At 27.1% G+C, this 17,345-nt stretch overlaps 1 protein-coding gene and 1 long non-coding RNA gene across 3 annotated transcripts in view; one reads left to right on the forward strand and one right to left on the reverse strand.

Annotated features, from left to right (window-relative positions):
• The window catches only part of LOC106687548 (uncharacterized), an 18,430-nt gene extending 2,294 nt beyond the window's left edge, over nucleotides 1-16,136 (forward strand). The window contains exons 2-3 of the long non-coding RNA XR_001344177.2: nucleotides 4,120-4,274; nucleotides 15,558-16,136. This is a non-coding gene — a long non-coding RNA (uncharacterized lncRNA). The remainder of the gene's footprint in view (nucleotides 1-4,119; nucleotides 4,275-15,557) is intronic.
• LOC106687470 (solute carrier family 66 member 2) overlaps nucleotides 8,824-17,345 on the reverse strand; it is a 28,652-nt gene continuing 20,130 nt past the window's right edge. For both annotated transcript variants that reach the window (XM_067048699.1, XM_014431389.3), the window contains one exon: nucleotides 8,824-11,920. In XM_067048699.1, coding sequence (XP_066904800.1) covers nucleotides 11,855-11,920 — 66 coding nt within the window. In that variant the 3' untranslated portion in view covers nucleotides 8,824-11,854. The remainder of the gene's footprint in view (nucleotides 11,921-17,345) is intronic.

The following is a 17,345-nucleotide window of genomic DNA, read 5'->3' on the forward strand; positions in this document are numbered from 1 at the left end:
CTATTTAATCCACGTTTATACTTAATATTAAGTTTTTGGAGGTGAAACTTCTTTACCGACTTTCTACAACTCAAGGGAAAATGGAGTAAATTGATTTCGTAACGCGAGAAGATACGGACGTGGTGGAGAGGGGGAGGGGCAACGCTGGTAAATTTTAGCATAAAAATTGTTATATTGTAATAGGAGGGTAGTTGTTTACACTAGCCTGACAATCCAAGCAGAGCCGATCCGATTGAGTGAGCTCCTGTCATCTTATATTTAATACAATGTGAGATACAATTTTAATTAAGTATTTCATTTCCAGAAGTTTTATTTTTGTTGTTACAATTGATTTTTTATTGAGTTTCTTAAATTAGAAAGTAAAAAGTTATCCATTAAAAGTTTTTCCTATGGTTTTTTTTTTTTTTTTACATCCCAACAAAATTACATTTTTGGTATAAATTGTATTAAAAAGCTAACGAGCCTTTTCTTGTGGAAAATAATTCAATTTTCACCTAGACTTTACATTATCATCATTACAGGCACTACAACACGTCACGGGTTCTAACCGCATCATAACATCACCTCCATTCCTCTCTGTCTTACAGGGTCTGCCAAACTCTTGTTTCCAGAAATTTCTTTGCATTTTACAATTTGTTTAACTGCTTTTTTATGGAGGGGAATGATAACGCTCTATTTTTAGTTTTAGTATCATCACTAATTTCCTCTTCATCTGGTGGTTCGATAAACTCTATGCTATTACGCAAAACAGGGGTTTTATCTTCCATATTTGAGTCCTCGGAAACTCCTCGAACACTTCTAAAGTGCATGATACCTACGAAGCATGCTTTTATATTTGTGATCAGAGATCCATCCTATTCTCGGCAAGTATTGTTTTCCTTCTATTAAATCCCTTGTATTTGGTATTTATATAGAATACTCTGGTGTCCATTTGGCTTCTCAGGTCTTCAATTTCTTTTATTTTCTCCCATTCTTATACTCTCTTTTTTCTTCTATGCACATATTTCTCTTCTCACTATCTATCTTTATATTCGTGCTATATAAATTCTGTGCTTTTAAATTATTCTTTTGTATGCCTCATATTTCCTTGGCACTCCAGAGCAAACTGTCCAGACTTCTGTTGAGTATCTTCCATTCCTGTAACTTCCCCTGCTGTTCGTTTGATGCCATCTTCAGAGGTACCCGATTCTAAAGCTTTATCTAGTCTCGGGGTGATTTTTTCTTGGAACTGTTGCTCACGTAGTTTCCAGGTATTTAGTGATGACAATCAACATTAGCTCCTCTAAAAGTACTCTCTTCCATGAGAATAGATTTTTGTCTCCTACTAACAGGAACATGATCAATCTGAGTGCTAGTGTTGTAACCCACGCGGCTTCACAGATTTTTTTACGACCAAACTGCCTACCATCCATATCTTGGGATGCAGCGAAATTCATCAGCTTTTCCCCATTGCTATTAGATTGTAAATTGTGCCTTCCTGCTATAGGCAAATGAGCGGGTTCTTTCAGCACGTTATAATTCGCGATAAGAGCCATCCTTCGCCAGCACTTGTGTTACTTCTGTCTCTGCATGAACTGAAACCGTAGAATAATTTCTAAATCTTTTCCAGATCCTCAACATGCGTAACTGATGGTTAACTTTGAAATGAAGTGTTCACTTTTGGTTATTAATTTTTCAAAATTTATATATCTCCTGAAATATTCCAGATGCTTGTTTGAAGGACTATTAAATTGTTCAATAATACAAACTAAAAAATAAAATAAATAAAAGTAAAATATGTACCAGACCAGTATTATTAATAAACACATATAAACACTTAAATGAGGTAACAAAGTAAGCAAATAGATAACAAAAATATAATTTAACTAAGGTGTGGCTAATTATAATAATTTCCATAAAAATTAACAATGTAAATTAAAGAAAATAAAAAATATGTACAGGGAAACGTAAAATGAAATAAGAATAACAAAAAGGTTTAGATAATAAATGAAAACAAAAATAATAACTGTTAAAAAATAAATATAAACATACAGTAGACACTAAAAGATAATAAAAGAAAACTAGAGTTAAATCAAGAATAAAGGAAATAATAAACAGAATTAAAGATACCTACCTTATAGTACAAGAGCCGGGAAGAAAAAAAGGCAGTTATCACACCCCAATTTTTGATTACTTTAATGAAAACTATGTATTATTACTATTAAAAATTGATGATTCAGCCAAGTATAGGAAGGGAAATAAAAAATGGTAGTTGTTTCAAAACCTTAATTTTTCATTTCGAGCACTATATCTTAAAAACTACCAATACCACTAGAAAATCTAAAAGAACATTATTTAAAGAATAGTAAATTTGCTGAAATATGAGCCATAATTGAGCTATTTATGTCCAATAGTTCTCGAGATATAGCCTTTTAAAAAGCAACATTTCATAAAAATGTACTGAAACATCAGTAGTTAGTGAATCTATTTTGAGAAATATATATTTTAATAACCATTCAACCTACAAATGTCTATTAGTACTCAAATTAAAGCTAAATAATTGTACTATAAAATAGTTTATGACCTTAACCTTCATAGGTAGGAATAGTAGTTTTCATGATATTTGCTAAAATAAATTGATTTATAGTTGTTCGGACAATAAGTTTGATTTATGAAAATCTTTATTTCAGAAACCATTGGACGTACAGATGTCTGGCAGTACTCAAATTAAAGCTAGTTAAATTTACTATAAAATATTTTAAACTTGTATCTTAGTAGGAGTAGCAGTTTTTATGATATTTTACAAAATAAACTCACAAAATGTTAATTTCTATTTGTTTGTATAAAATGTTGGATTTTTGAAAAAAATATATCTCTAGAACCATAAGACGCACATATGTCTGCCAACACTCAAAATAAAGGAAATTTAACTTACTATAAAGTAGTTTATGACACATATCTTCGTAGGGGTAGTAGTTTTTATGATATTCATATAATAATATAAATTTGGCAAATGAAAATTTGTCCAAACAACTATAAATCAATTTATTTTAGCAAATTTCATGAAAACTACTACTCCTATGAAAATAAATATCATAAAATACTTTATAAGCTCATTACACTAGCTTTAATTTGAGTGCTAATAGACATCTGTACGTCACATAGTTCCTGACATATAGATTCCTCAAAATAAATTCACTAACTACTGATCTTTCAGTACGTTCCATACAACATTTTTATGAAATGTTGCTTTTTAAAAAGCTATATTTCGAGAACTATTGAACATAAATAGCTCATTTAGGGCTTACATTTTAGCAAATTTACTCTACTTTTTAATGATACTCTCTTAGATTTTTTATTGTTGTTGGTAGTTGTTAAGATATAGAGCTCTGAATAAAAAATTAACTATTTTTAACATTTTGAAACACTTATTCAAAATGTGTTTCTTATTTTCCCCACCTATACTTGGCAGACTTATCAATTTTGACTAGTAATTATACCTAGTTTTCAATTAAGTAATCAAAAATTGGGGTGAAATAACTGATTTTTTTCTCCTCTTGGGCTCTGTACTATTACTGATTGCAGGCAAGTACAAAAATGGAACTGACAGGAGAGAGAAGTGGGTGAGGGTGGGTGCTTGACAAATACGTTATATTTGATGTAGGCTTCACTGTATATCTTTCATATTTTCTTTAATTTACTTTGTTCATTTTTATAAAAATTATTACAGTTAGTTAGATTTTATTTTTGTTATTGATTTGCTTACTTTGTTACCTCAGTTAAGTTTTTGTATCTTTTTAGCTTTGATGAAGCCCTGCAATATGGGACGAAACAATGTCTCAAATTAAATAGTTTTATAAATATTTGATTTTTTTACAGCACCATCTTCCTTTTATTATTACACATGGACTATTACCAATCTTCCAGTTATTTTATTGATGTTAGCAACAAAAAGTGATGAGGAAAGTTGAGTGAATGGTCACAAAGTGATGAGGAAAGTTGAGTGAATGGTCACAAAAGACATTTGTATTAGGCTTTGCAGATGATTAAATGGTCTTTTGAGTATTCAAAAACCTAGGAGATGTATAGTTTTCAAATTATTTCAAATACAAAAACTAACAAAAAGTTTTTTTTTCACAGGAAAAGGAGCTCTGAGTCAATTTATGAGCAGATTAACCATTTCTAAAACAAATTATTGCGGTGAATGGGATATAAGGTGTAATAAAACAATGAAATTTTTCAGTCAACATTTATTAATTGAAGTTACAATTATATTACTGGATATGTATATGATGGTAAGAAGTTTATTATATACATACTTGTTAGTATAGATATTGAACAATAAAACAGGGCTATACTTCGTAAAAAAGTAATTTAAAGACATCTTAATAGTTGATTCTACTACAAAAACGTATTTATAATTGCAAAGGCACCCATATAAATGTATATTGTAATCACCAAATAGAGATTAAGTGCGCTGCATATACAAACAGTAATCTAGGATTGACTTTTTTCATTGTTACGCCTATGCTACAAGGTTGGCTATTAATATTAAGTCAGCTTTTGATTCTGATTGTAATAACGCATTTACAATTGAACGACTACCAGAAGACATGCCATCACTTAATTTAGGCAACTACGACTCTTCCTGTGAGCAAAATTAATCACTTTGCAAGATGAAACAATCTAAATGTTAACTTTTTTTTTTTTTTTCATCCCATATTGAATGGAATTGAAATAATTGCCATGGACCACTTAAAAACTAAAAAAACATTAATATATATGAGTTTAGAAGATATTAATGTTATTAATAAATTCTTCTAGATGGAATGTATTTTAAACTGGAATGCTAATGAAAAATCTGTTATTACCTCATAATGAAAAAAAAATTTGAAACTAAAACTATTTTTGTTCTCTTTTACACAAAACCATGGATGAATACATTAAATATTGATATATGTTTCGAGTATTTTAGGGCTCCATAATTTATGTGAAAGTTGGACGACATTAAAACTTATTACACACTTTTATTGCTACTGTATTAGTTAACAAAAATAAAATAAAATTATTGCAACCTTATAAATAAATTACAATTTCTTACAAGGGTTTAATACATTCATATGATTATTTGGTACAATATTCAAGAAATAGAACAATATTTGGCTTTTTATATTTTTGTTTGTTGGTATTTAAAAAATGTAAAGACATTATAAACTATGATAAGTCCAAAAGCCTATTTTTGATACATTTAAAATTTAAAAAATAAATAAATAGAATAGCATGGTATATATCAAACAAACTTTGTCAAACTGTAATCAAAGTCATCATAGACTAATATTTTTGTCAAAAATAACAATAGTTTAATGAAATTACTCCAATACACATATATATTAATGAGTAATTTTTATGTATTCTCCAATAGAGTTTGTATTTTTCTTAGAGAAGGATTCCTTCCTCAAATATTATAGTTAAATATAACCAAGGAGTTTTTTATAATTATTTCATAGTTGTTTATATATTTTATCCTTTAATATGGAACAATATTTCATATAATAGGCTAATGCACCCAATTTCAAGTTATACTTGAAAAGTTTTGCTCAACAATTGAATTTAAAATGTTACTATAATCTGGATAATTTTAATATAATATATTTGACCCTCCAACAGAAAAATACTTATGAAATTTGCTCTACATCAAGAAAGTGATTACTGAACTACACAATAAAGAGAGCGTAATAAGTTACAACAATGTGCATATGAGGTGAATAGCATTGTTATGTTGGGTATAAAAGAATTTAAGCTTTCCAAAACTCAAGGAAATGTATAAATTTATATTTTAAAAACATATACCAAAATTAAAGCTGTTAAAGACTGAAAATGGTGAAATAAGTTTCATCAAGCAGTTATTTGAGAGAAAATTTAACTGAAATCAAGTAAATTGGAGTGGACTTAACATAGCTTATATTTGAAAAGACAATACATGCTTTCTAATGCTTGCGAACCAGGAAAACACTGTTTATAATCTTTTCCATGTTTTAATACAATCAACTAAACATGATTAATTATATTAAAATATTTAATGCCTTATTTTTATATGAAAATGGTAATTAACAAGTAAAATAAGAGTATTAATAACAATAATTTTAATCAGAATTATAAATACATAATATCACATTAATGCTATCACCTAATTTAAGCTTTCAAAAGTAAAATGAGTTTTAAACATGTTAAACGATTGGTGAGTGGAAAAACCTCTCAATGCATTCGATAGTTATAGCCGTTTGGAAGAACACTAAAGTTTCTTCTTGTCATAGACATTTTACTCTATTTAAAATATAAATATATGGTATTTTACCAAAACAGTCGACAATTTGTACCACAAGTAACTTCAAATTTTATATAAATAAGTTAAATATATATATATATTCAAGAATCAACAATAATAAATAACAATATTAAAGGTAACAGGCATAGATATTTAACATAAAATATTTTCCAAAATTTGAAAATGCTATTTACAAAAAAATAAAATAAATGTTCCATTATTGTATCAAGCATAAAAATAACATTTGTTTCTCAACCTTCTAAAGGACTAGTCATCCACTCCCACACAAGATAAATTAAATACCCCAGACTTAACTTTATAACTAATAAAAATAACTTATAGTACATTATTGTATTTTAAAAGAGTTGTTTTTGCTCTTAATATCAGCTTAGCCATAAAGATTAATCAGAGAAATAATTACAGACAAAGAACAATATCTTCCTCAATTAATTTTACATGGCGATTGGATCACAAAAAATAGTTCACATGACCAATTCAAGTAACTGTATGTTTATCATTTAGAGAAATAACCTTCTAAGAATGTAGTAACAGCCCATGCAATCTCTTGTCGGTTATCAAAATAAAAAAATAAATAAAAAAACAGTATAAATTGTAAAAAACTGGCAAGATAAAGTTTATAAAATAATTTAACACTATTAATATAAGTATTTGATTACAATAACTCTAATTTTCAGTTCAAAATATCTTAAATAAAGGTACAAATGGAAAGAAAAATAAACTCGATATGATTTGTTTTTAAAATATTCATTTTGATTTGTCATTATCTTTGAGATATACTACTGAGGAAAATATTTATAAAACATAAAACATTTTGATAATTTAAGAAAAAATAGTTATCCCATATTCTTGATTAAATTTTAGAGATAAGAATAAACGTAAATTATATTTAAAAAAAAATTGTATTGGGCTCAATAAAGAACATGAAAAACTTTGAGGAATCCAAAATACTTTATAACAGTAAGTTCCAGGTTTAATAAACATTATGAATTTCATAAAATTTGACAATTAAATTGATCTTTAAATAAACCTATTTGGACTTTCTTGAAGCACAATATCTTTCAAAATTATGGTTAACAATGCAGGTACATTTTATGTTTAACTCAAATATATTTTTCGTATAACTTGTAAACTAGATTGTGTCAGTAGTAAGTTTGAAACTGGTCATAAGACAGCTCTAACAATTGATTTCGGCTCAACAACAATTTATAAACAGATACCCTGATTAACATACCTCGATGACCAGCTGTCTGTTAATCATTATATTGTTAAACAAAAAAGTCAAGTATTAGATTGATTTTTTTCCGTTTGAAAACCTAGATTAATTTTTTTTTTTATTTTTATTTTTAATTTAAATTTCTAACATTTATTCAATTCTGAATAATAAAGAAATACTCAGATCGATATTGAAGTTTAAAAAAATTATTTCTTACAATTAAATTTTATCAGTTGATTTATTAAAAAATAATCCATTTAACTTACAGACAGCTGGTAATATATGCGAATATTACGTTTGTTTTAACAACTACACTTGACTGTTATCACACTAGCAGGAAAACAGTTTGATTCAATACTGTTTTTGCATTTTGATGTCAGTCAAAAGTGGTTCTTAGAACAAGCCTTATTTCGACAATTATCAAATAATAGTAAATCAAAAAGATGCATCAAATATAATGCATCTTTTTGATTTACTATTATTTGATAATTATCAAATAATAGTAAAACATATATAATAAATACTTAAGTATACAAAAATTCACTTCCATCACTGCCATTATAAAACATATACAAATAAAAATTATAATTTCAAAAAGTTTCTTTTCTCTTACTTTTAATGTAAATAAATATTTCATAGTTATATTACTTTAAAATTGAATACAGCCTAGACCAAATTTAATTTTTAAAAATGTCATATTATTAAATGCAACACTGCTTACTAGTTTAGGTAAAATAAAAATGATTATGAATATAATGTAGAGTACATACTTAGTTAATTTTAAAATGAATTTCCTCCACAGAGGCAGAAACTGATCACAGATTCTTCTTCAACATCGGGTACAATGAAATGCAATAACTTTGCATTATTACGTAAATATTTCATGTGATGTTTCTTCAACATTCATTGAAATCTCAACTAATTTTAATATGTCAATAACATTTGTACACTTATTATTTTTTTTTTAACAATTCTCATGTCTACTACACACTTGAAAATTCTAACTAACATTACCTCGAGCTTAAATTACATAGGCAGTGCTTTGCAAAAATAATACACACACACACTCATATACGCATATAATTGCTTTTAAAAAATGTTAGAGGAATTTAAAACTACTTACTTCTGTTAAACCACAAAATATAGAGCTCAATTTTAGTTAATATAAATATTGGTGAAATTCAAAATTATTTTTTCATAAGAACTCTCTATATAATATTTTACACATATATGTACAAAAGCATTGTAAAATTTTTATTTGACTTATGACAGAACTGAATAGTACTACATAGAAAAGACTATATTTTTCAAAATAACGTTTTTTCATTTATACATCTTTTTAAGGCTTTTAGTTGTGGTCAAAGACAATCGAACTACCAAAAAAAACTACTATCTAGTATCCACACATCAGTAAAATGGTCAAATAACACCTAGAGGCATATATCACCAAACCTCCTAACTACATTACATAAAAATGTATACCAAGTTAACTGCCAGTTACTTACATATACATACATATAACAACTACTTATTTTTTATTTATTTTTTTTCTCTGAAGAGAACACTCAAAAATATATAAAAATAATGTAGATTAAAAAAAAAAAATTAAATAGATGAAAATTTCTTAAAATTTTATAACAAGGAAGAATTTTAAAGGAAGACAATATGGGAAAATAATTACTAATCACAGGTACAATGTGAAGACCTATGAAGACCCTTCTTTTCAAAGAAGAATCATTCAATGGTTTAATTATTGCTCTTCAAAACAAATTGCTGAAGAATTACTAACTAGATGAGTTAACCCATAGTTTTGATCTATTAATTAATCCAGATAAACAATGGAGCAAAAAACAGTGGTAATCAATATTTAAACCGCAATAAAAAATAATAATATGTAGAAACTGAAATTTAAGAGAAACTGTACAAAAATCTTACAGCTTTAAAACCAGTCCAATATTAACCGGGGTGAAATGATTATCAATAATCAGAATGAGTGCCATGTTGCTTGTATATTAATTGATGGTTGGCTGATCAGATTTTCAACTCTAGAGTAAGCTAGTAGAATTCTGTGAAAGTGTGAGTTAAAGTGTAAGCACTTTTATTTTTTTTTTTTTTAATTTTATTTTTATCATTATAACATTTTAAAAGTTTTAAGTAGATCATATCTCTCTACTTTCATTAGCTGTGCTTTCTCAAGAGGTATAGAAAGAAATCCAGTCATTATCAGCAGAAATAGAACATAAAACAATACTAATTTTATTTTTCTTAAAAGTAACCACTAAACGTGGATAATGAATGATAACATTAAGTCACTGTTATTTGTATATGTCCAAGGCTAGCAAAACATCTGTTGCCAGAAGAAACCCATCTTGAGTATTTTTTAAAATTAAGGTACAAAGAACTGGTATAAAAATTCTGAACAATCACCCTAATTGGATTTCAACTTGACTCTAGTCACCACTGATACTTGAAATAAAGCGTAAATATAACCAAAATAAATATAATACTAATTTAACTGGGAATTAGTAAAATGCAAATACATTTACATTATCAACAACTTATAACTAAAATAAATAATAAATAAGCAAAAGTAATTACATAAGTAGAAAATTTAACTGAAAATATACATCATACTAAATAAATTCGTAAATATTTTTGTGATTATATTAACTAAGATCCTGTCTTACTTAATTCCTACAATTGAATGTACTTTATAATAAACTTGTGCATGTGCGAAAGATTTTAAATTACCCTAAGTAAAGATAAAAAAATTATAATGATTCTATCATTAAAAAACAAACCTTTTTTTGTTTTCTACAGTTATTTGAGAAATTTTACAGAAACTAAATAAGAAAAATAAACTATGTGAAATTTGGGGACAGAAATCATATTTTTGCTTAGGCTATTTTGATTAAGAATTTAAACAATAGTAGTTTACTATGATAACCTTCAATTAGCAAGCAATAATTAAAAGTAACAAACAAAATAAATGGTTACCATGTTCATCACCCATAATGAAGCAAACTTTACTAATTTTTTTCTGTTATCATAACTTTTTACATACTTTAATTTAAATTTTATGCTTGACTATAAAAACAAAAATCGAATGACATTGACTCCATGTAGATATAAAATATAATAATTAAAATAACTCTTTTTTTAAATAAGGAAAATAACATAGTAACATAGCCTCTAATTTAAAAAAATAATAATGCAACAATTAAAAAACCATAAAAATGTTATCTTCAATCAAAAAAAATTTTATTCAAAATTTACAACCTAGGCCTACCTCTTGGTAATATTAAATAAAGCTGGTTTATAACCAAACACTCCATAATCACATTCTTTAAAGCACAGAAAATTAATCCAAAAAAGTTACAACGGTTTCTAATAAGCTTCCAATATATCCCTCAAACAGTGATAATTAATTACAGTCTTTGAGTGTAGGAATGTTTCTTTGAGTGATTCTCAAATCTACTGTACTTTAAAAGCAATTTATTACAAGAATAATAAAAAATGAAGAGCACACTTAATAATAAATCTCACTAACATTCTATATTAGAATCAGTATAAATAGATCACAAAATATATTTAAAAAAAAGATTTTTTTCAATAAAATATTGCATTACTATTCAAACTATTATTCAATTGAATAAAACAAGTGGTAATAAATGATCACTAACTACTAAGGAAAAATAGTATAATAATTTCTACTTACCAATAATCCATTCGAAAATTTTCTATTTTACACGTTTTCTTTCTTTTAATCTTTTATGAAGAATTCTTATCATAGTGCTCTTCGCTATCCTTATGATGAAATATTCAATATCAATTCTGACGACTAATTAAATAAACCTCACATTTTAGCAGAGGTTACGGGCGGACATTTTGGAAGCTCTTAATGGTAAACAATTATTATTGTTTTATCCGTGATTACCATTTGAACAAATAGCCATTTATCGAGGCCATCACATTGTCTTCCTTACCTTGGATACAAATATTTAATATACATTTATAATTTAAAAGCCACAAATACAGAGAGAGGAAGAGAAGGTAAAAAAAATCAACAATAACAGTTAATACTACTGAAGAAACAAACAAAAAAAAAATTACATATTAGTAAAAATATACCCTCACATCTATATAACAGGTATGACAGAACACAAAGAAAAATTATGGTTTAAAAGAGAAAGAAAATTCTACACAATCAACCGAAGACAAACGGGAAGCTAAACTGTAACCGCAGGAGTATGCTCCTTATAAAGGAACTGGAAGGCGATGTATATGAGATATACATATCCAAGGTACAGGTGGAGTCAGTCGTCCCGCCCGCCCGAATGGTGATGAGGCGCTGGGCCTGAGCCTTTTTTGTAAAACTGCACCTGTTGGCGTCAATAAAAATATATTAAAATTCCAATATTACCAAAAAGTTAAATTATCGTAGGCTCTTTCACCTATAATAGTACTATATATTAAAAATATATTGTATTTTTCACCTATGTTTCATTTATTAATTTATTTGAGATTATTTAAAAAAAAAAATTAATCTCATAACATTGTAAAGTTTGTCGACCTTTTGTTTCAAACACACATATTGTTTTATTTTCCTTTATTGAGATAAAGTTCAAGCCATTATAGACTTTTTCCAAACACTAAATACAATTTTTTTACATTACTTCCCATTTCAAACTAAGCCATATAAGTTTGAATAAATGCTTTAAGTTTTAAATGCTTAAATCTTTTTTGTTATAAAGCAAAATTCTTTTTTGAACGAGACTGTATGATCACAGATAAATTTAAACTGTCTTTTAAAAACAATTATGATTAAATTACTATAGTTGAGCAAATAAGATCCAACCCAACCCAAATCCACCTATAATTATAAAATCATTACATTTGGTTATACTCCGATTTATGATGATCTAAATGAGTCTTTGAATTTAAGATTAATGAAAGTTAACTGCATATCATAAAATAAATAAATAAATAGACAAAATATTGTATAAAAAAATTTGTAGATGGTCGATATATGATATACATGACATTTCTATAAAGAAAAATAAAACAATATTTGACATCCCTTGTGGTATCATTAGATTAATAACAAGATATATATATATATATATATATATATATAAATTAATTTTTTTAATTGACAAAAATGGTATACCAAAAAAAAATCAGAAACCACAAGCTTTGATTTATTTTATGATTTAAGTTCAACTGGCATCGATTAAAACAATAGAGCATGTAATTGTATTACGAACAGAAAAGTCTACAATAATCATTTTCAAAAAGCCAAAATTTAATTATGTCATATACTAAATATCGGGCAAAATAAAAAAAGTTAAGTTTTCGTTATTATTATTTGGTCCTACAGAACATAATTAAAAATTTTGATTTTTTTTTAATAGAAATTTTCAGAATTATTATTTAATAATCGAAAGAAAACAAAAATACTTACAAATCATGACAAGGCACCAGATTTGAAATGCTTTGATCGATCATTATGGTAACTATTCTTTACCAAGTATGGAAAAATTATTCAATTAGTTAATATAACCAATTACAATAAACCCTCGTTGATGGAATTGTCGGCAATGATGAAAAATAAAAGAGGTGTTTTATTTTATTTTTTTGAAGTTATTAGCCTTCTTACTTTATTTTCTTTCTATATTAATTTTACATCAGTGTGGTAATACCTATGACATTTCATTTCAGATGGTCTGTCCATCTTAAGGGCCTTCAATATTCTCTCTTTGTTTTTTTTTTAGTTCAATTTATCCTTCTAATTATGTCATTAATTAATAAAAAAAACAAAAAAAACTTTTAAACAATGCAGTGGGCTACACTGAGTGTCGAAAGATTTTTAAAATTAATTAATGACAAAAATCTGAAGTATTAGCACACAGATAAAAAGTAATTAAAAAAATAAAGCTAATAATTCCCAAAATAAAAAAGTAGTAAAGTACAAAATTGCCTTCAAATAAGAAACAAAATTAAATTCTCTAGAAAAATACATTGATTTTCTTATAGCAACTTTGTTATCACAAAATGATTCTTTTAACACAACTGAAATACTTTTGGGCCCATAGTGAGAAATTACTCATTTATAAACAATTTGTAAGGTATAATATGATTAACATTAATAATTGTTAACATTGAAATTATATTATCAATTTGTACGAACATAATGAATAAATTACTTAGTTTTCTGTTATTTACCACAAAAGTCATTTGCATGTTCTCTTTTTTCGTAATGTTAAGATGTCAGAAATTTTGGCAATATAAGCTTAAAAAAGGTTCTGTGTCAAAGTTTTAATTTTCTTTATTGATCAAAATGTTAAGAAACAAAATTTTAAAACATTAGCTTAAAACGGGAAGAGGAAACTTTAAGATAGTTAAATCAAGCAATATTTAAAAAGCGCCTGAAATTGAAAAATTTACTAGGATTGCCCGAAGTACATATTTGTACTTTCTTTAATACATAAATATTATTTATTTCATACTTGATAATTATTTTTTATTTATTAGACTGATCATATGTTCAAGTTTAGTCATTCGGTATATAAAAAATAAAATGTTATTCATATTAAGTTGTTTTTTATCTACATCATTAACCTACTTCTTTTTTATTATTCGGATATTAAAAACTTGGTAATAAGGAATTGCTGATTTCCTGATTCCTTTGAGTTCATTTTAATGAGGGTTTACTGCAGTTTCAATTCATTAAATGTTTAAAAAAAAAAATTAAAATTATAATTAATTCAAAATGAAACATTTAAAATTATGGTCAGGGTTTAAAATATTATACCACTAGGTTGGAAGTTTTTAAATACTCTTAGTAAAAATTATTTTATTTTTACAATGTTTTTCTGTTTTTAACCTATGTTTTCTTTAATTTTTTTTTTCATCATTGTTTTGCCGGTTTCTGAAAATAACCAACAAGTGCATTCCTATTAAAATGCTTTGCATTCATGTTTTAGGAATGAAAAAAATAAAATGAAATATTCTATCTCAGGCCCATCTATTTAACACCTCATTGAGTGGGAGGGACGAATACTCAAATAACCCAAATGGTGACGCTGATATCATTCACTATTATAATATAAAAACTATATGATTAGGAATAATGCCTATTGTTTGAATAGTGAATTTCTTTTTATCTGGGGTATGCGATCTTTCGATAGTCCTCTGTATTTACCAATACAATATAGCTTCTTTTTATTTCAGAGGCTTGAATTTAAATAGCTTTCTACAAGTAAAATGATCAGTCTCTGAATGAAACGTACCAATATGTGATATTTTGATACTCCAACAATATCGTATATGATATATCACAAGAGTTAGATACGACTTTGGGACAGAATTAGGTTTCATAAAATCTGAGCAATCAGATTAATGCCACTGGAGTTAATGGCATAAAGTGGTAGACTTCACTGGATCAGCAGGAAGTGAGAGGTGCCTAATGTCCTAAGAGGCACTCCACTAATTTCCCAGCATGCTCCACAAGTAGTACCTGACAGAAATTATGTGGGACAGTAAAAAAGAATAAAGAGATTCTTCATTAAACCCACACTTGGTCTTGTAAAAGATTTTTTATCAAAAATTAGATTAAAAACAAAATAACTCCACTACAACTTCTGAAATTCAGATAAGACTTTAAGAAATTCTACTTCGAATCATTGCAAGGCAGAATTCCTTTACATTGATGCTATCATAGGTATTAACATATTCTATATTGTAGTAAAGATTTATAAATTGCCCATTCAGGATCGAATACTTTGATAAGAACCCAAGATTCTTTTAAGTCAAAAAAATCTTGAGTCTTCCAACATAGAGATAAGAGTATCTTATAAGCCAGAAACAATACTTTAAAAGATAACTTATGCTCTCAACCTTTTGATAGACCATCTTACAGCAGTTCTTTAGAATGACTTGGAACTCTTGTTTTGTTTCAAATAAATTTTGTTAAAATGCCAATCAAATGGCCTTTTTTATTTATTTTTTTTATTTCAGGTTGCCTTGTAGGAAAAAGATTCCAACTATCAAAATAGTAGGCAAACAAGATTTGTCTATAGAAATTGTGAAAACTTATACTGAACTATAATGGCCATTCTCCATTTACGTGTCCTTGGTCCACTTAACACTTTTAAGAGTACCAAACATTAGCCATGGACAAATCAGATGGATGGATCGAGTATGCTAAGAATTCATTATTCTAAACTGTAATATTTGTATTTTGGGAATTGTATAAGAGCGTTCTCCAGCAAAAATAAAAAATTAAAACAGGTATACTTCATGAATAAACAGAACAAGCAGTAAATAACAAGAAAAAACAGACTTTATGTCAGTAAATGAAAATTATATTGAAAATAATAAATGTGAGAAAGTAAAGTGTTTATAGCTAGGAGACATAAAGAGATGGCAAGAAGAATGAAAATAATAGCAGAAAGTAAATAAGAATACACATGTAGAAATTGTAACGGGGTGAAAAAGTCAGAAATTTGAAGAATCAACCTACGGTGCAATGCTCATAACACAACAGGGACAATCACATATGTAAAACATCATACATAATAAAATACATAAAAAATGTTGATATAGATAATATATCACATAGAACAATTCAAAGACTAAATAATCTAAAATGCATCAAGTATAGAGTTCTCAAAGAAATAGATTATAATATATTATTTTAAAAGCTAAATTCAAACAATCCATGACAGATAAAACATACATAATTCATTTGGAAGTATGTACTTCTCATTTATATATAAACTTTCCACCGTAACTACAACCAAAAACATCATAATCAAGTTTTCACTTGATAAAGGCTGGGACACACATATCTACAAGCCGCCCGAGCCATACATTAGCCAACACAAGACCAGGGAATTGCCTCGTACAGACAGATCTAATACCACAGTATTTTTAATTCAAATCCAATAACTAGTTGAAATTAAGATGGAGTGAAGTTCATGTTCATATTTAGGTTAAGCCAACACACAGACAAGCTACGGCCACATATATTTTCATTGAAAACAAGCTGAGACATGGCTCACATATTGCCGAAGTGTGGCTCAGGCATAATGCAGTGTATCCCTGAACTAAAGTGCTATTACTAGGCAAACAGTTACACAAAAAGGTAACGTGACCAGCATCCATGCTCAACTGTAAGGTCCATCCTCCAATCCAATGAAGGGTCAGTTACCTACTTTATCTGGCTAATAGATAATGAGGAAACCAATCAGTGACAAAAACCTTGATGTTTTATTTTTTATCACTAAGTTCCTAAGTATCTATAATCCAGACAGCCTCTATAAAGAGTGAGGTACTGAAGAATAGAGGGGCTACCGACCCCCTAAATTGATATGACTTTATAAATACATAAAAACACATAATAAAATAAATAAATTATTAGCTACAGCTTGATTCGAATCTGGAATCAAGAGTTAGTGCCTTACCTACTCTAATTTATAGATATTGAAAATAAATGATCACCTAATCTTCTATTAGTAAGTTAGCCATATTCTGATCAACTTAATGGTCAATAGAGAAAAAAAATTAAATATTATAACTTGGCCATTCATGGGAAAAGATCAATGCATGATTGGCGAATGAATGATATGAGCAGACAAAAAATGAGAGTTATTTAAAAATAAATATTAAATGAAAAAATATTGAGAAAAAATACTTTATTTAATTTGGATACAAATAAAAAACAATAATACATTTAGATAAATTGTCTTTTTTGTAATATAATCATTATGATAAAATATTATTTTTTAATAATACTGAGCATAT

This window comes from Halyomorpha halys, unplaced genomic scaffold, assembly GCF_000696795.3.
Source record: "Halyomorpha halys isolate HHAL.00 unplaced genomic scaffold, Hhal_1.1 Scaffold38.1, whole genome shotgun sequence".
NCBI classification, from domain to species: Eukaryota; Metazoa; Arthropoda; class Insecta; order Hemiptera; family Pentatomidae; genus Halyomorpha; species Halyomorpha halys.